Source organism: Somniosus microcephalus, chromosome 7, assembly GCF_052327205.1.
Source record: "Somniosus microcephalus isolate GS21.2 chromosome 7, FLI_Smic_1.0, whole genome shotgun sequence".
In the NCBI taxonomy this organism is placed as follows: domain Eukaryota; kingdom Metazoa; phylum Chordata; class Chondrichthyes; order Squaliformes; family Somniosidae; genus Somniosus; species Somniosus microcephalus.
Genome location: NC_140993.1, coordinates 48,850,976 through 48,868,320, shown reverse-complemented (window position 1 = coordinate 48,868,320; position 17,345 = coordinate 48,850,976). Strand labels below are relative to the sequence as shown.

The window sequence follows — 17,345 nt, the reverse complement described above, 5'->3', positions numbered from 1 at the left end:
TATCCGGCCGGTGACTCATGCTGAGCCAAGAAGCCCGTCAGGCTGAGGCATTACTGCTGAGAAGAGAGAAAAGACTATGGCACTGAATTAAGTAGCTACAAAGAGAATAAAGGGTTGACTTCAGGATTCGCAGACGGAAAAACCGGTGAGCGCTCATTGTATTTTGTGTATATAAAATAACCCGCGGTTGTATAACCAGTAAGTTTAAAACTAAGTTACAGGAGTAAGGAGAAGATGGGAAATAACGGCAGTCGAGCGGATTCGTCCGAGCCTGCCAAGAAAGGAGCCCGAGGCAAGGTAGAACAGGAGGCTGCAAATGGTAAAATCAAGATATGTAAAAGAATGAATGACAGAATAAAAAAGCTCGTGCAACATCGAAAAAAGGTAGGAGATCCCATCGTTCCACCGGGTTCGCCAGCCGATACTGTAATAAAAGAAACAGGAGACGATCGGTATGCGGTAACTTTTAGTAGTGATCTGTATGGATGGTCGGGTGGAGATTGGCCTTATGGGGGAAGTTTTAAAATACCTTTAATAAAAGAATGGGAAGAAATTACTAGAAATGAAGGAGGGGATCCTGAGTGGGACACCCCCTATATGTTATGGTGCTTTGCTAGGTGGATGGAAGTAGCAAAAAGACACCAACCCCCAAAGAAGAAGGGGAAACAGGAAGAGGCAGAGGCTAGTCAGGAAAAGGAAGAGGTGCTGCCTAAGGCTCCTGTTGTGGGAATGTATCCCCGAACCCCAGCGGGAGATCCGGTTGAGATGGGGGAAGAGTTAAATAATTTACTAATGATAGCGGCTGCTCTAAGACAACCGGCACGATTTCCGGCGCCGCCTCCATACAATCCAGCAGGTCTAGCGGCAGCACAGCCAGTTGTACCCCTACCAGGGGCACAGCCTGGAGCTCCACCCCCACCCGCAGATGAACCCGTAATTGAACCTCCTCCTCCAGCAGGGGCACTCGGAGCAGGAGCTGCTGCACTGCCTGGTAGTAATGTACAGGACCTACCCTCACGTAACAGACCTACAACTAGGTCACAAACAAAAGAAACAGCCCCTAGAGACAGAGGCGCGCTCGAACCTGACACTACTACCCATCAACTTCCTCGAGTCATGATAGGAGAGGTGGCAGTGTTAAAACCGTGGTCCCCAGCGGAAGCTAGAGCTATGATAGCCGAGGCACCAGACCCCTTAAAGAAGCCCACTGCCTTTCATAATTGGCTAGAACAAATATGTACCATTTGCAGCCCTCTTCCTGGGGATGTGCTAATGCTGCTAAAATGTGCGTATGGGTCCTCATGGTTGACCCTAAGGGACGGATTTGCTGTTCCCCCGGGAGAAAATGGAGATTGGCGACAAGATGATGTACAACTGGACCAGGGAAATGAGTCTTTTGCTCACTGGTTAGAACATAGAGGTAAAGAGGCTATAATGAGAGGAGCCAAGAAGCATAGTGACATAGGAGAAGTTACTCGATGTCTGCAAAGAAAGGAGGAGACAATTCCTGATTTTGTAGCTCGATTTAAAAGCAAGTGGGAGGAACATGTGGGAGTTCCGTTAGCAGACAATGGACCTTTGGCAGTACAAACACTGCTAAATTGCATGTTTTAGTATGTCAGCAGAACAATAGAGGGAAATCGCCCGCAAATTTTGATCACCTACCCCAACCAGAGCTGCCCTTTGAGAATCTACAGATAGATTTTGTACATATGCCCGCAGTAAAAGGATTTAAGTACATACTGGTAATAGTAGATATGTTCTCCAGATGGGTAGAGGCATACCCCACTAGGAGGGATGATGCCAGAACAGTAGTAAGCATTCTGCTAAAATAAATAATACCTAGATTTGGAATACCTATGGGAATAAACAGTGACAGAGGAACTCATTTCACCAGCAAACTGATAAAAAACTTAACTGAAGCCCTTGGATTTCAATGGAAATTGCACATACCTTACCAGCCACAATCCTCAGGAATAGTGGAAAGAGTGAATGGGGAAATCAAGGCCGCCCTAACCAAAGTATGCCAGCAAAATGGGTTGCAATGGTCGGATGCCGTGCCAGTAGTAATGTATGCCCTGAGAAATCAGAAAAATAGAAACACAGGTCTGACACCACATGAGATCTTGATGGGCCGGCCTATGACGACAGGCACACGCCCACCCATGACTCCAGAGAAGGTGGCATTAATTTGGAATGATGAAAAATCATTAAAATATGCTCAGGCCATGTGTGAAACAGCAGGAAGAATACATGAGAAAGTGAGACAGGCCCAGACGCGCCCCACAGAAGGAAACATGCACCCCTTTAAACCCGGAGATCAAGTTTATGTGAAAGCGCTAAATAAAGAATCTTTTTCTCCTAGGTGGAAAGGACCATATTTGGTGCTGCTTACAACTCGAACAGCTCTCAAATTGAAAGAAAAACCTGATTGGGTACACGCTACAAGGTGCAAGTTGCATCATCCGGAGGAAACACCGAAGGTGGAGTATAAACATACTGCACCAGACACCACTTCAGAAACGGGAAAAGATCCGTGCCCACCATAATTTGGCACTCCATTGAAGGACTGATTACTTTCGGATTGCTATATATGTTTATATTTAATGCTGTATAACAATAATTAGGATAATTTAAAGATTTCTAGGATAAATCAGGAAATATGTTAAACCAGATAATAATAATCGGCCTATGTGTAATAAGGACAGCCGCCTGGACCATCCTGCCTACTGAAAAAACAGAATGGGCAGGCCAGTTAGGATGGAAGGCGAGAGACAGTAACCCATCGCAGGGAACTTACACTTGTAACAATGGCACCATTTGTGTAATTACTAATTGGACGATTAATTGCGAAGCCTGTGGGATGTTCGAAATGAAATCTGGGATGGATAAAATAGTATTTAGCCAAGGATCTAATATAACTCTAAGTATAAAATGGGAAAAAGGAGTGAACATAAGTTGTTGGATAGAGAATGACACTGACATACTAAACAATTATACTAAATTATGGAAATTGTATAAAAATGACACAAGAACCGGAGACATGGAACAACCGATATATTTGAAAGACGGTCAGGCGTACGGATGCGTGAATGCAACTCTTATAGAAGGAAGACCTCACTGGTATGGGGAAACATTCTTTGCAAAGAAAACAAAACAGATAGAAAGTCCTATGGACCATTTGCAAAGATTGCATTCTACCTGTACCCCGGTCTTGATCTCCCCATATACTCTAAATTTGACAGTACAGGTACAATATGAGGATAAAAAAGATACTGGATGTAATATTACTACTATACAAGCCAAATTGAATAAGAGAGTTAGGATCGGGAGAAGGAGAAGGGGCTTAGCAACGGTCTTGGGAGGAGTAGGAACTGGTATGGGAGCCCTTAATGCAATAGATATTGAAACATTGCAGAATAAAATACAGCAGAGGGCTGACAGGAGATGCTATAAAATTAAGAAATGCTTGGGACAATGGACTGACAGCAGCGATGTTAACACAGTGGATATCAGATACAATGAGTTGGAAGCAAGTAGATAAGGTAGAAAAGGAACAAGAGAATGTTGCAAAGGGACAAGAGAAAGTCAATAATCATACTCAATGTATGTTTAAAGAAATTACCAAGCAGTCACTGAGGGCTGAGCTAGAGCGAATCGCTATGTCAGGACATGCTCCTAGTTGGATGAGAATTTTCGGATTTGAAGGAAATAATCTAGAAGTAAAACCTGATCGAAGATATACTAAATGTGGCCTTAAGGGATGTAATTTTACAATGAAAGTGGTAAATGTGACAAAAGCCATAACCTGGTGTCAGTTCTTGGTATTGCCCCAACTGTTTGGAGAAAACTTTTGGTATCCCGAATTTCATGGTAAATGGATAGATCAGGGGAATAAGACCCACGATGCCTCGGATTGCCAAGATTGGCCATTTGGAAAAGTATGCCCATTGCATACCCCTATATATGAACCTTGCTCATTACAACATAGTAGAGGTACATGTATTTGGAATTTGAAACCTTGTAATGATACTACTTTGCATGAGATAGGCCAGAACTATCTGTGTATTAGCAGTGCCTGGCCTATATATGTAGACGGGATTTTGAAAAGGCCCCCTTTAGACACTTGCATAAAAGATTTTTATACTGTGTTTGACCCACATACCAACAAGACATATCAGTTGGGAAAATGGGCTACGGTAATGCAAAGAAGAACTGTATTGGGGATAGAAAATGCCCCCCCTACAGTTAATTTGGCTAATCTGACGAAATTTTTGAAAAACAATGAAAAGATAGCAGAAGCCTTAGCGAAAAGAGGAAGAGATCTGCACCATTTAAAAGCAGTGATGGATTATGATGAGCAAGGTTTGATTCAAATAGCTACGCAAATAACAGATTTGACGGTACACCACTGGTGGGATGTGTTTAACGGATGGTCACCTAAAGCATCCGCAGTGCTGGAATTGTTTGTTCACCCGATGGTTATATTTTGTGTAGTGACAGGAGTTTTATTTATATTAATTTGTATAATGTGGATAAGAGTGAGATATCTGCTAGCGCAAACAGTAGAATCAGTAGCATCTGTAAAAAGAGCTACGAAAGTACGAGAGAGAAAGGAAAGAAAAAGAGCCAACCAAGATGACTGATGAAGAAGATTGTCTAAAAATGCGTCCCTTCCCAAAGGGATATTATCCTCCCTATGAAAACGAACTGAATACAATGCCGTAAAGCAGTGTTGATCAGTAAAGATCAACAAGGAGGGAATTGTGGGAGAAAACGTATTAAACATTAAGGCATGCTGGGATACTTGACCACTTTACTAATTGAACAAAGGACACTAAACTAGTTAAAACTAAAAGAACTGCTGACTGCCATAATGAAGTCAAGCTGACCTTTTGGCTTAGGACATCTGGTGATAAAATGTGAACATGTTAATCTGTTTCTTGAAATGTAATGTAAGCTAATCACCTGAAGTTGTTTACCTTGCTGTATAACTATGAGTGCTGTACATTAGTAATTTAGAGTGCTGGTGGGCAGTAGGGACTGCTGCAGACTCTCCGTGATATCACGTAATAAATTCCTAAAGCGAACCTCGAAGTCTCCGTCTGATAGTTAATTTCCTCGACAAGGAGGGAGAAGAGGAGGAGGGAAAGGAGGAGGAGGAAGCAGAAGAGGAGGAGGAGGAAGTGAAAGAGGAGAAAGCAGAAGGGAGGAGGCAACCCAGACAGCCCTTTTCTGCCCGGGTTGTCCATGATAGACTCATCCGACTGTGGTTCCAGTGAACACTACCCCAATCCCACATTCACCAATAGTCCCACACCCTACCATCCCTCTGATATGGACCATCACAACCTCCTCTTGGCCACAATGTTGAAATGAAAGCCACCACAAAAGAAACATTACAATCCAGCTTTATACATCAATTCATCCAATATTACATACCAAAGTCAACCAATCACCTTACTGCCCGTCTTCTATGTGCTTTTGCCAGTCCTAGTGCGCCTATGAAATACTACCCCAGAGGCTGCAGCATGGCTGGTGGAAGGGTGCTGACTTTTAGTGGGGAGACTACAGATGGCCTTGTAGGATGAACTCGATCAGCTCTGGGCCTAGAAGGCTCGGCTGTAGACTGCACTACCTCGGCATGAACAGCAACAGCAGGCAACAACAAGGGCAATGGCGGAGTGGCAGTGGTGGAAGCACGAATGCTGTCATCCTGAGAGAGAGCAGCAGGATAGTACTCCACGGAGCCACTGCCCCAGGGCAGCACCTCAGCAGCCCTAGTAATCAGTTGGAGGGCAGATTGCTGGACTGCTGTGACACCCTGCAAGCCACTTTCAACACTGGTAAACGCAGCCATGATGGCAGCTTTCTGAGCAGTCTGAGTTTGTATGATAGAAGTCTGAGCTTCCACTGCAGCACTCAGATGTTGGGTCACTTCCGCCTGTGCTGCATTGGAAGCTGAGACATCGGCCATTAGACCCTGCATCATGGTTGGGTCCACAAGTGCGCTAATGGAGTTGGCCATCACTTGCATGCTGGAAAGGATGGGTTCCAAGCTCTGCGCAAAGTCCTGTGCAAGGTTGGTGCCAGACTTCTCCATGCTCCTTGACATTGCACTCAGGCTTTCTGCCAGGTCTACCAATGCACCAAGCATTTCTGTCTGCCTACCAATCAGCCTTCTTCTGTAAGCTGCCCCATCGAAGTCCTCATCTGAGTCCTCTGCAACAGAACTCATGTGCTACATTACCCTCCGGGAGTTGGCCCCTTTGCTACCCTTTCCTACTGCCCTGGCTGGAGGCCACTCATGCCCAGTGTCTCACCACGTGCAGGTCCCGCCTCTACCCTATCCTTTAAAGTATACGGAGTGTCAGTATCCGAGCTGGTGGCTACGAGTGTCAAATCGAGTGATGCTGTTACTTCATGATCATTGTCTTCCTGCTCCTCCACCAGGATGTAGTTCTTGTCTATCTGAAAGGAGAAAGACACAAGGGTATGGTTGTGGTGAGGTAAGGGGAAGCAAGAGGTGCATGCTTACACCATCTGCAGCTTGTAAGTCTGAAGAGATTGTGGGATGAGGGGGAAGTGGGATGTGAGAAGGAGGATGAGGTATGAGGATACCGTCATCTTGGATTGCTTCAGCCCTGCCGCTAGCCACGGGCTCAGCGATTGCCCTCCCAAGAATGGCCAGCACCGTCTCCTCCATGGGAGTAAGATTATGCAGGCGTGCCTGTGCCCCTTCATGTAGTCCCTGCTGCCTCCGATTGTAAGCCACTTTGTTCTGCAAGAGAAAGGGCAGAGTGTTAGAGAGTGTGGTGTGTAAGATTCACAAAATTCCCACATTTCCCCCAAGGTTATTAATAAAAGAGACCCTGCATGGACATTTTAGAATGGGTACCCAAAAGATAGCGTCCACACCTCGTGACCAAAAGCCTGCAAGATTTTTTTTAAAAAGCTTGGACTCTTTGGCAGCACAAGCAGCTTTGGGAAATCGAAACTTAAAATGCAGTTTCTGTGAAAAGGACTTTGGCCTAGAAATTTGGTGGAGCCCCAAACGGGGCGCCAAGCTCGCCTGGGTGCCGGAATTACCACTGCAATCGGAGCCGTTGCACCCGCCGGAAATTCAGTTTGAGCACCCCAAGAGGGACGCGGGGCACTGTTCGAGGCGCCCCGCGTCCCTCTTGGGGCGCTGAAACTGAATATCGCAGCGTAACGTGCCGCAGCACCACATGCTGCGGCACGGCGCGCTGCGGTACTGCAGGCCTTCCTCCCCTTCTTAAGGGGGAGGGGCCTGCACCAGCACGATGACCGATCGCGAGTGGCAGCAAAAGAGCCTGGCACCGAGGAGAAGTGCCGGGCCCTCGGGACACAGCCGGCACTGCCCGGCGGGGGGATCAGGAGGCCGGGGACGGAGGTGCTGGCAGACGACAACCGAAAAAATGGCCGCCCCGCACCTCCACCTTAATTTGCGCCACTACCGCCACAGGTAGGCCCCGTGAACCAGGCGCGATTTGTGATCGGCGTCACAGAGGCGGGCGCGACCAAATATTGTGATCGGGGCGGTAGCGGGGCGCTGCGCACACCGATGACGTCATCGGTGGTGGCACAGCGCTACAGGCTAATGCCGCCATTAGCGCCCCGCTAAATATCGCGGGAGGCGCGGCCAGTGGCGCTAAAGCCACTGAGTGCCCTCTTTAGGCGCTAACTGGTGGCGCAGCCCACTGAATTTCTAGGCCTTTGTGTTTTGAAAGCCAGACAGCAAACACTGAATATGCATTACCCCAGATCGTAGACAGATCAAAACCAGTTAGGCCTATACATGAGGCCAGTAGTTTGTCCGCATAAATAATCAGAAACAGCTTATGGGAGCCATCAAGGCTGGACAGGCCGATTAGAATGCATTAATGGCAATACAGCCAAGACATCAGGCCACTAAGTGTGATAAATGGCCATCTAAATCCAGTTAACTTCGATTGCTATAATCATTTAAACCAACCCGCCAAAATTGAAACAGTGAACTAACCTGATTTGGTGCGCAGATAAGGGGCCATCGAAAGGAGTATAACTGTAGGCCCCCAGTAGCAATTATGCTCTTGACTCTGACCTCTTGTCGGGCCTTGGGCTGTCGCCGCCCATACTTGTGCCCTGACCTCGTGGCGGGTTCTCCCCTCGCTTCTCGCAGCAAACTTTCAACAGTCAAGGACATCCATACCAAGCGCAGGGGAGGGGAACGAGACCCGAGTCCAAAGTCACCCAGGACACCCGGACCACGTGAGAGGGCAGAGTAAACGAGGCGAACGAGATGAGACGAATAGAGACGAAGAAAAAGGTAACAACTCGATAAGAGCAGAGCAGGGCAACGAAAAACATATCGATAAAGGCCAAGCGCCTAGTTATAAGCTGGCGCTTGGGGAGGCAAGAATCTTGTTGAACGCTGCGAATAAACGCAGGTGTCCATGCCACAACAAATATACTGGCGTTTGACGTTTGGGTAGGAAAATCTAAGCAGTGAAGACTGCCAACTGCCCTATAGGCACAACGTTACCACCGACGACCACCCGAGGGAGAAGAAACATAGAAACATAGAAGATAGGAGCAGGAGTAGGCCATTCGGCCCTTCGAGCCTGCTCCGCCATTCAACGAGATCATGGCTGATCATCCAAACCCTAGCACCCGGTCCCTACACCGACAGCCATCCCACCCAAGCCCTATCCCAGTAACCCCGTAACCCCACGTATTTAATCCCCCCTAACACTAAGGGCCAATTTTTATCATGGCCAATCAACCTAACCCGCACATCTTTGGACTGTGGGAGGAAACCGGAGCACCCGGAGGAAACCCACGCAAACACGGGGAGAATGCGGAAACTCCACACAGACAGTCACCCGAGGCCGGATTTGAACCCGGGTCCCTGGCGCTGTGAGGCAACAGTGCTAGCCACTATGCCACCGTGCTGCCATCGAAGAGAACCCATCACAATGAGATGACGACGGTAGCTGAGGAGAAGAAAGGTGTGCCGCAGCAGCAGCTCCAGCACCGCGCCCTGAGACCATGTGGCGACGGGGTACCTAAAAGAACAGAAGACCAAACCACAAAACCTGCATCCATTAAAGCAGCTGGCTTTGCTTTGGATTGGTGAGCATGAATTCTGGCCCCTCATAGCTTAATCTAGTTAGTTACAGGGGGTGGGATAAGGATAAGGGGATTGTTAATGTAGTTGTTTTTCCCTCGATGTGCTGTGTGTTCCCCATTCCCTGCATAAGTATAATTTTTGTATTTGCCTGTATTTTATACTAGTGACTTCTCATAAGACTGTTTTATTTCCTGTTTTAATAAAATCTTGGTTTTCTTACACCAAACCACTTGTCTACTCGAGTTTTCTGTATCGCCACCTGTACCTAAGTCCGGTGTCTAGAGCACAGGGGTGCGGGAGCAATTCGAACTGCTCACAGACAGTCAGGGGCATAACTGACTGGGCGCACGCACCACCCGCCACCCCCTACAGAAAATGGCGACCGCAGCAGGACACCGGCAACAGGGTTGCGATACAGTAGACAATGGTTCGGATGAGCAAACCATGATGGAGGAAAGGATTTCTGATTATGTGTTTAGCAAGGTGCATATCACTAAGAAGTGGATCACCACTCTGTTAAGGGCTGAGCGTCTGGTAGATGCAGCAGCTAAGTGGACAGAGGGAAAGGAACACAAGAAGTCCTTAGAGAAGGCAGTCTGGCTGATGTGTTTCAAAAAGCAGGTCCAGCTTTTGGACAGGCTCGTTGCAGCACAGGCAGTCGAGTTAAGGGAGTCAGCCCTGGAGATCCAGGATAAAGCTCTAGCAGGGGAGAAGTTATTAGTAGCTTTGCAGGCCCTGAGTCAGGAGAGAGTGCATTTAATGGGAGAACACAAGGCCCAGTTGGAATACCTACGGTGCCAAGTCTCTGAGGCCAAGGGACATGAGCTAAGGTTGTGGAGAAGAACGCCCGCTTGGCAAGGCAGATTAGGGAACAAGAAGAGAAAGTACAGGAGGTAAAGGCAGCTTACAAGCTAGCGAACGAACAGGGGTTTGAGGAGGCAGACCACGGCCCCTGTAAAGAGCAGGTAGAAAATCTGAGCCGGGCCCTCCGGAAGGCAAAAGGCATGGTATGCCTCATAAGCCCAAAGGCAGGTCGGGCGGATTTTATGGGGAACGAGGGGAGGACAGTTCCAACATCACCGCTAGTGCCCAGGGATGACCCGGTTGAGAGAGAGGAGATCTCATGACCACCACCCGTAGCACCAAATTTCAGTGAGGTTTGGCAGCAAGGGGGGGTGGAGCCAGGGGTGGAGCCAGAGGGGGAAGCGGAGGTAGGGCAACCCCCGCCAGAGAAGTCGGAGCCGGGACCGATGTGCCCAGCACGGCATCGGAGGCTCAGCCTACCCGTCAATGGCGACGATGAGGGACCCCTCCAAAACCAGTTCGTATTACCCTTTAACTCTCAACAGCTTAGGGCTATGGTCAACCATATCCCGAAGCTCTCCAAAAAGGGAGACCCCTCGATCCACTTCAGGGACATAGAGCAGGCAGCCAGCGTCAACGACTGCGATGGCGCTGAGCAGGCCAAGGCACTGGTATTCTCCCTGGAGAGTAGTCTCCTCCAATCCCTCTCTGACAAGTGTAAAAGAGGGCAGAGCAGGTACGAGGAGCTTCGAGATGCAGTTCTGGAGGCCATGGGGATGAATGAGGGAAGTCCTTTCTCCCGCGTGGAGAAGATGGTCCAGCTCCCAGGGGAAACCCCGCAGGCTTTCGCGGACCGGCTGTGGCCAGTGTACCGGAGGGCCTGTCCAGGGACGCCGAACCGAGGGTTCCTGAACGGGGATCTCCTGGCCCCTTGGCTTCGTTGCCTGGTGGCGAACAGCTTGCCACAGGTCCGGGCCAAGGCAGAAGTCTGGTTCGACCCCAAAAATCCCCAGACCACCGAACTTACGGTGATCAGGCAGCTAACTCTAGCCTATAAAAACAGTAGGGGAACCAATGCACACCCACCCAAGGGGAAGGTGCATGAGGTAAATGCCGGACCGGGTAGGTAAGAGTGGCACCAGGAAGGGAGTAGCCCCCCAACACAAAGACGAATTCTTACGGTTGTGGGAAGGATGGTCACTGGCGGAAGGAGTGCAAAAACCCTTGGAAAGATAACAAGGGAAAGAATTTCACAGCCCCAGCCCAAAAGGCAGGGGCAAGAATCCCTCCCGCGGAGGTTGAGTCACTTTTGGACACCATGAGGTACTTATTGACTGGCCAGGGGAGAGTAGCAGCCGCTACCGGTGCTCTGACCCCATCAGCCCCATCCAACCCACAGCCCTGACTAGAGCCAGCGCAGCCTGTTTACCTGTGTTCCCTCCGATACAATGAATGGAAGAGACCCCTCGTGGAGATGGAGGTAGAAATGGTGATGGGGGCCTATCTGTTAGACGCGGGGGCATCATACACCGTGGTCTACTCAGCTAACCCCACCACCTCGCCTGTCTCTAACGGAGTCCCATACATTCTGTCGGGGTTCACAGGTAAAGAACAGGCTGGCTCGTTTTCCATCCCGCTCGCCATTCGGTTAGGACCGCTCCGCTCCAAGTGGACCTGTGTCCTGATGAAATAGGAAGTGGAGGGTGGAAGAGGGGTCCTGGGGGCCGACATATCGTAGGCCACGGGATCCTAGTAAATTTGAGGAATCATTGCTTATGGGGGGCAGGTAAAGTAAAGAACGGTGAGATCGTAGTGATCCCAGGAAAGGAAGGGAAGGGGACCCTGTGCACCATGAAGCCCAAAGAGGGTTATAACCTCGAGCTCATGGTCAGTAACACCCTACCAGAGTTCCAGGCATTTGTGCAGGCCCACCTGGCCACATTTGCCACTCACAAACACGACTGCGGGAGGGTCAAAGGGTTTGAGGTCAGCGTAGACGGAGACCCCATGGCCCGACCACAGAAACAGTATAACTTCCCCAGGGAAGAGCCAGACATGGAAGCAGCCATGTCCTCGTTCGTACAGCAGGGAGTTCTGAGACCAATAGCTACCCACGTGAATTCTCCATTGTGGCCGGTTAGAAAGCCGGACAATTCCTGGAGGGCCACGGTGGACTATCGGGTGCTCAATATTAACATCCCAACCTGTGCACCCACAGTAGCAGAAGTTGCCGACCTGATAGGAAGTATTCCAGCATCCGCGACCACTTTCACGGTGCTGGATATTTCCAACGGGTTTTGGTCCATCCCTTTAAGGAGGGAGGATCAGTACAAGATTGCCTTTACGTTTAAAGGGCAACAGTACACGTGGAACTGCTTGCCTCAGGGCTTCCACAACAGCCCCAGCATTTTCCATCAGTGCATGGCAAGCAGTTTAAAGGATTTTAGCCAGCCCAGACACTTGGTCCAATATGTGGATGACCTGCTCCTGTTCACTGATTCGAAAGAGAAGCATGGCCCACTATTGGCCGAACTGCTGGAGCTGCTAGGGCAGAAGGGTTTTAAGGTAAACCCCAAGAAAGCGCAGATCGGCAAGCAGGAGGTGAAGTTCCTCGGCCTGACCGTTCGCGCTGGAGAAAGGGCCATAGATAAGGCTAGGAGAGAAGCAGTACAAGAGTATCTGGTCCCCAACACAGTGACGGGGGTGAGGTCGTTTCTAGGGCTAACCGGGTACTGCAGGGACTTTATTGAGGACTATGCAGCCACAGCGGCCCCTCTGCTCCTACTCCTACACAAGGGAGTGGAGTGGCTTTGGGATGAGGGTTGCCAGGCAGCATTTGTCAGGCTCAAGAAAGACTTACTGACCGCACCAGCTCTAGGGGCCATAGATGGGGGGAAAGAGTTATTCATGGAGGTAGCAGCCAGTGGGGACAGCCTGAATGCTGTGCTGCTCCAAGAGCAGCACGGCCGGCTGAGGCCGGTGGTCTACTCCTCCTGGATACTCACTGATGTGGCAAGGAGTTACTCCAACTGTGAGCGGCACCTCTTGGCCACACATTGGGCTGTGAAGAGATCATTGATCTACACAGGCACCTCTCCAATCACCCTCCTCACCCATCACACACCCACCCAGATGCTTCTGGATGGTAGGATCAAGGATGGAACGGTGGGCAGTGCCCGCATTGCACGCTGGACCTTGCTCCTCTCACAGATGGATCTTAGAGTGAAGGGTCTCTGCGAGCCAAAGCTCGCAGTCAACCTGGCATATCCTGGAACAGCCCACCAGTGTTCCATAGAAGGGGTTTGGGAAGTGAACATAGGTTTATGGGCCGTGATACATCCCACGGGCCGCGAGATCTATGTAGATGGTTCCAGCACAGTATCTGCTGGCGAGCGTCTCACGGGGTGTGGAGTTTACGATTAAGCTCCCCAGCACCATGAGCGCCCAGCAGGCTGAACTGTCCGCGATGGTGTACGTTGTTACACACCCCGAAATCTTCCCCACCCCCTACATGATTTGCTCGGACAGCATGTTCACGTGCAATTCGTGTACGGAGTACCTGGCCATCTGGTCCCGCCGCGGATACACCTCCGCCGACAGGAGACCCCTCACAGTAAAACCCCTGCTGGAAAAGATCCTGGCAGCAGTGGGAGAGGAAGGGGAGGTTTTCATCCACAAGGTGATGGCCCATTCCTCCACAGAACCCCGCGGCCAAGGCAACCAGCAGGCTGACTTGCTCGCCAAGGAGGGTGACCGCACAGTCACTTTCTTGGACCCATTTAGGTCCAGACCCATGGCGGCGGTCAGAGGTAGGGACGGGACCCAAGGGAGTGCAGGGGTAGCGTTAGCCCCGGACCTTAAGACGGTCCAAGCCCAAGACCCCATCCTCAAAGCAGTCTTCAGCGCAGTAACTGAGGGAAAAATAGTAGAGGGTCCATACGGCACAGCAACTCTCTCCGTAAAAGAGGGTATGCTGTTCCGGGGGGGAACAGTGGGTTGTGCCGCAGCAGCACCGAAGGGAATTCCTTCAACTGGCCCACGAGGTTCCAAGAGCAGGACACCCCGGGCCTGCGACCATCTGGCAACGGGTGGAACAGGCGGGATGAGCTCAGGAACGATGTCCGCGAGTTCTTGGTAGGCTGTCTTGTGTACGCTGCAAATAATCCCGACCCCCACAAAAGGAAGGTCCCTATGGGACACGTCGGGAGGGTAGAGGGACCATGGCAGTCGATACAAGTCAACTACATCGGGCCCCTTCCCAGCACCCAGGGAGGCTATAAGTACTGCCTAGTCCTGGTGGACATGTTCACCAAATGGGTAGAGGCCTTCCCCTGCAGAACAGCCACAGCTCTGGGTACTGCCAGGATCCTGGTCTGGGAAGTGTTCTCGCAGTGGGGACTACAACAGTATGTGAAGTCCGACCAAGGGAGTCACTTCACCGGGCAGGTGATGCAGAATACCCTTATGCTGTGAGGCATCGAGAGGAAATGGCACGTGGCCCACAACCCACAGTCATCAGAGATTGTGGAAAGAATGAATAGGACCCTAAAGGAAAGATTGAGGAAGGAAACGATGGACTCACCCCGTAAATGTGCCGAGGTCCGACCGTTGGTTTTGATGGGGATCCGGGCCAGCCAGTCTAAAAGCACGGGCTACTCCTCGTACAAGCTAATGACCGGCAGGGTTATGCGGAACCCCACCCATGTACTAGCCCCGGTGCTCACGGAGGGTCAGCTCAGGGAGGTAAACCAGAACAGGTTCACCCAAAACCTCTTTGAGCACCTGAAGCAGGTCCAGGAGCAGGCGGCTGGGAACATGGGAAGGTAGCATCGGAGTAACCGATTGTTGCTCGAACCCCGAAGGCACCACGAGTGGGAGGTAGGAGATCAGGTCAAGGTGAGAAACTATGCCCGAGTAGGAAGTTTGGAACCATTGTACATGGGGCCCTACAGCAATGTAGATAAAGCCAGCCCCATGGTAAACGCCGTGAAGATGCCCCGGCGTGCAAAATGGTTTCATATCAACCAGTGCAAGCAGTTTAAACCTGAAAGGGGAAAACAGCCAGTTGGGGTAAGGTCTGAGGATAAAGATCCTCAGCCTGCAGCAGGAGCGAGTTCACAGACTGCACAGGCAGGCGCTGTGGCTTGCTTAAAGTGAGGGGCCATCCCGCCCATCGATTGGGACACTCCCCCGCTCTTCTGGGATCCAGATGAGGGGGAGGGACCTGAGGGCAAAAACCCCGCCCCTAACCCAGGTGTAGAGGGGGAGGAGCCTGAGGTCAAAAACCCCACCCCGAACCCAGCCATGGGACCTGGGGAGCGGAGACTCTCAGCTCGCAGCAGCAAGCTGCGAAGAGTTACCTGCCCCTAGCCCAGGTTCGGGAGAGGTCAAGCCTGAGGGAGCAGCGGTTCAGGTTAAAAGCCCATCGGCCAAGAAGGCCCCACCCGCCAAGGCCCCCAAAAGGTCCCCACGGATGCCCCAGCTGAGAAAGCCATGGTCACCAGCTCTCCAGTTACCAAGGGCCGCCCCTCGAGTCAGGGGGAGGTCAAAGGACAGAGGTCCTCAGCCAGCAGCCACGGGCTGCGAGGGACCAACAGTGCAGGACGGTGCGGCCACACCAGAGGTAGCGGTGTCCACAGTCCAACCAGGAATTAGCCTGGCCGCCCGGAGATGGGTGGCGGATGTACATAGTTTAGGTAATTTAAGTTTTGGTTATTGTTAAGTTTAAGTATTTAGCTTAAGTTTGGGTGTTTTAGCTTAAGTTAAATAAGGTGATGGGTAGTTTTAATTTAGTAGTAATCTGCTAAGAGTGTGTATTTGAGTCGAGGTCGCGGGACCCGACTATGCTTCACCAAGCCAGAGAATCTCTTGGTGACCTGGCTGCATGTTTTTGTATCTTTTTACAGAAAGACTGTCAGGATGAAGGGGATCGTAATCCTATTCGCCCTGATTGGGATGAGCGTCGGAAGGCGAGGCAACGTGGAGGACTCGTACATCTACGGGTGCTCGGGAGAAAAGGCTCCAGTGGTGACTGCCGGTAGCAGCGAACAAGGCACGGAGGGACCTGCCGTCTACGCCCACGAGATAAGATGGCCCGGGTGGTTGGGATCCAACTCCACCCGGTACTCCAGCCAGACCGGATTCACCTACGGGGAAGCCTCCCTCCCCTGCCCCAGCGTACCGGTTGTGGCCTCACGGATCGGGGTCACTGAAGGGAAACGCATGTGCCTGACTTGCACAGGACAGAGGAAACTGAGCACGGACATGGGGGATCGCACCACTGACTGGGAACGGATGGGAAACGACACCCACCGAACGGTCACCGGGACCCAAGATGGGACAAGTGTATGTTGGGACAAATGATGGGAATCGGAACAAGGGATCTATGTCTGTATGTGGGGGTCGAGAAGGGCCTGCCCTACGGGCATATCTATCATCTTCTCTGCAGCCTGGCAGGATAAGGGGAAGGGGGTAGAATGGGATTCTCACCTACACACATGCATAGTCCCGCGGTACCCAACCCCTGTTAAAGCCACTGAGCTAGTGGCACGCACCTGAAAGCCCTTGCCCATGATTCAGGCAGCAAGGACACGCCGGGAGGGGTGTCCCACCACTACCAAGGGATCAGGGAATGGGCTGGTATAGGTGCCTACGGATCAGGTAATGTACCAGGGGGTGCACTACGCGGTAGCCTCCGTGATTTTAAATCTCACCGAGGTACATTTACCGGAGTGGTGTCCCAAAGAAACAGAACAGCTATACCAGGCCCTATTAAAGGACATGTTCAAGAAGTTTTATGAGTTCGATTTCGCCAATATTGACAAAACCAAACTGTACACCACACACCGAGAGTTTTTGGGTAATGCAGGGAGAAAAAGAAGGGGAGTATGGAATGATGTTTTTACTGTGTTTAATACTGGGTCCTCTGCCATCAACAGTTTGGATGACATAGAGCTGCAGACCCAGATAAACGGTTTAAAAACACAGTTAAGGAAGATATTACTGGATGAGAACAAGGTAGTGGGCTCGGAGTTGCATGAGGACTAGGCCATGACGGTCCATTTAAAGGAAACCATAGCGGAGTTGGAAAAGCACACAAAGACAGTAAATGCCCTCATAAGGTGTTATGTCCATTAATAACTGGACATTCTTATTATGAACAGCTAGCTTCTAGCTAGTCATTTATTCAGTACACGTTCTCTAGGTACAGAATCAGTAGAGATTCAGCATGTGTACTTCTGTGTGCAGGCAGCCATCTTGACTACTGCCTTCTGGGTAGCCTAGTGCATTGTGGGTAGTGTAGTCTTAAACACATACAACTAAATATACAGCTCTATACAGCTCTATGGCTCCATCTAGTGTACCACTCTAGAATGACATGTTATTGATCATTACATAAGGGAGGACA

General features: G+C 50.5%; 1 protein-coding gene across 1 annotated transcript in view; it reads left to right on the top strand.

The window, feature by feature from the left end:
* Nucleotides 1-141: 141 nt before the first annotated feature.
* LOC147114632 (uncharacterized) overlaps nucleotides 142-17,345 on the top strand; it is a 31,630-nt gene continuing 14,426 nt past the window's right edge. Inside the window, exon 1 of the mRNA XM_085993933.1 lies at nucleotides 142-933. Coding sequence (XP_085850059.1) covers nucleotides 235-933 — 699 coding nt within the window. The 5' untranslated portion in view covers nucleotides 142-234. The remainder of the gene's footprint in view (nucleotides 934-17,345) is intronic.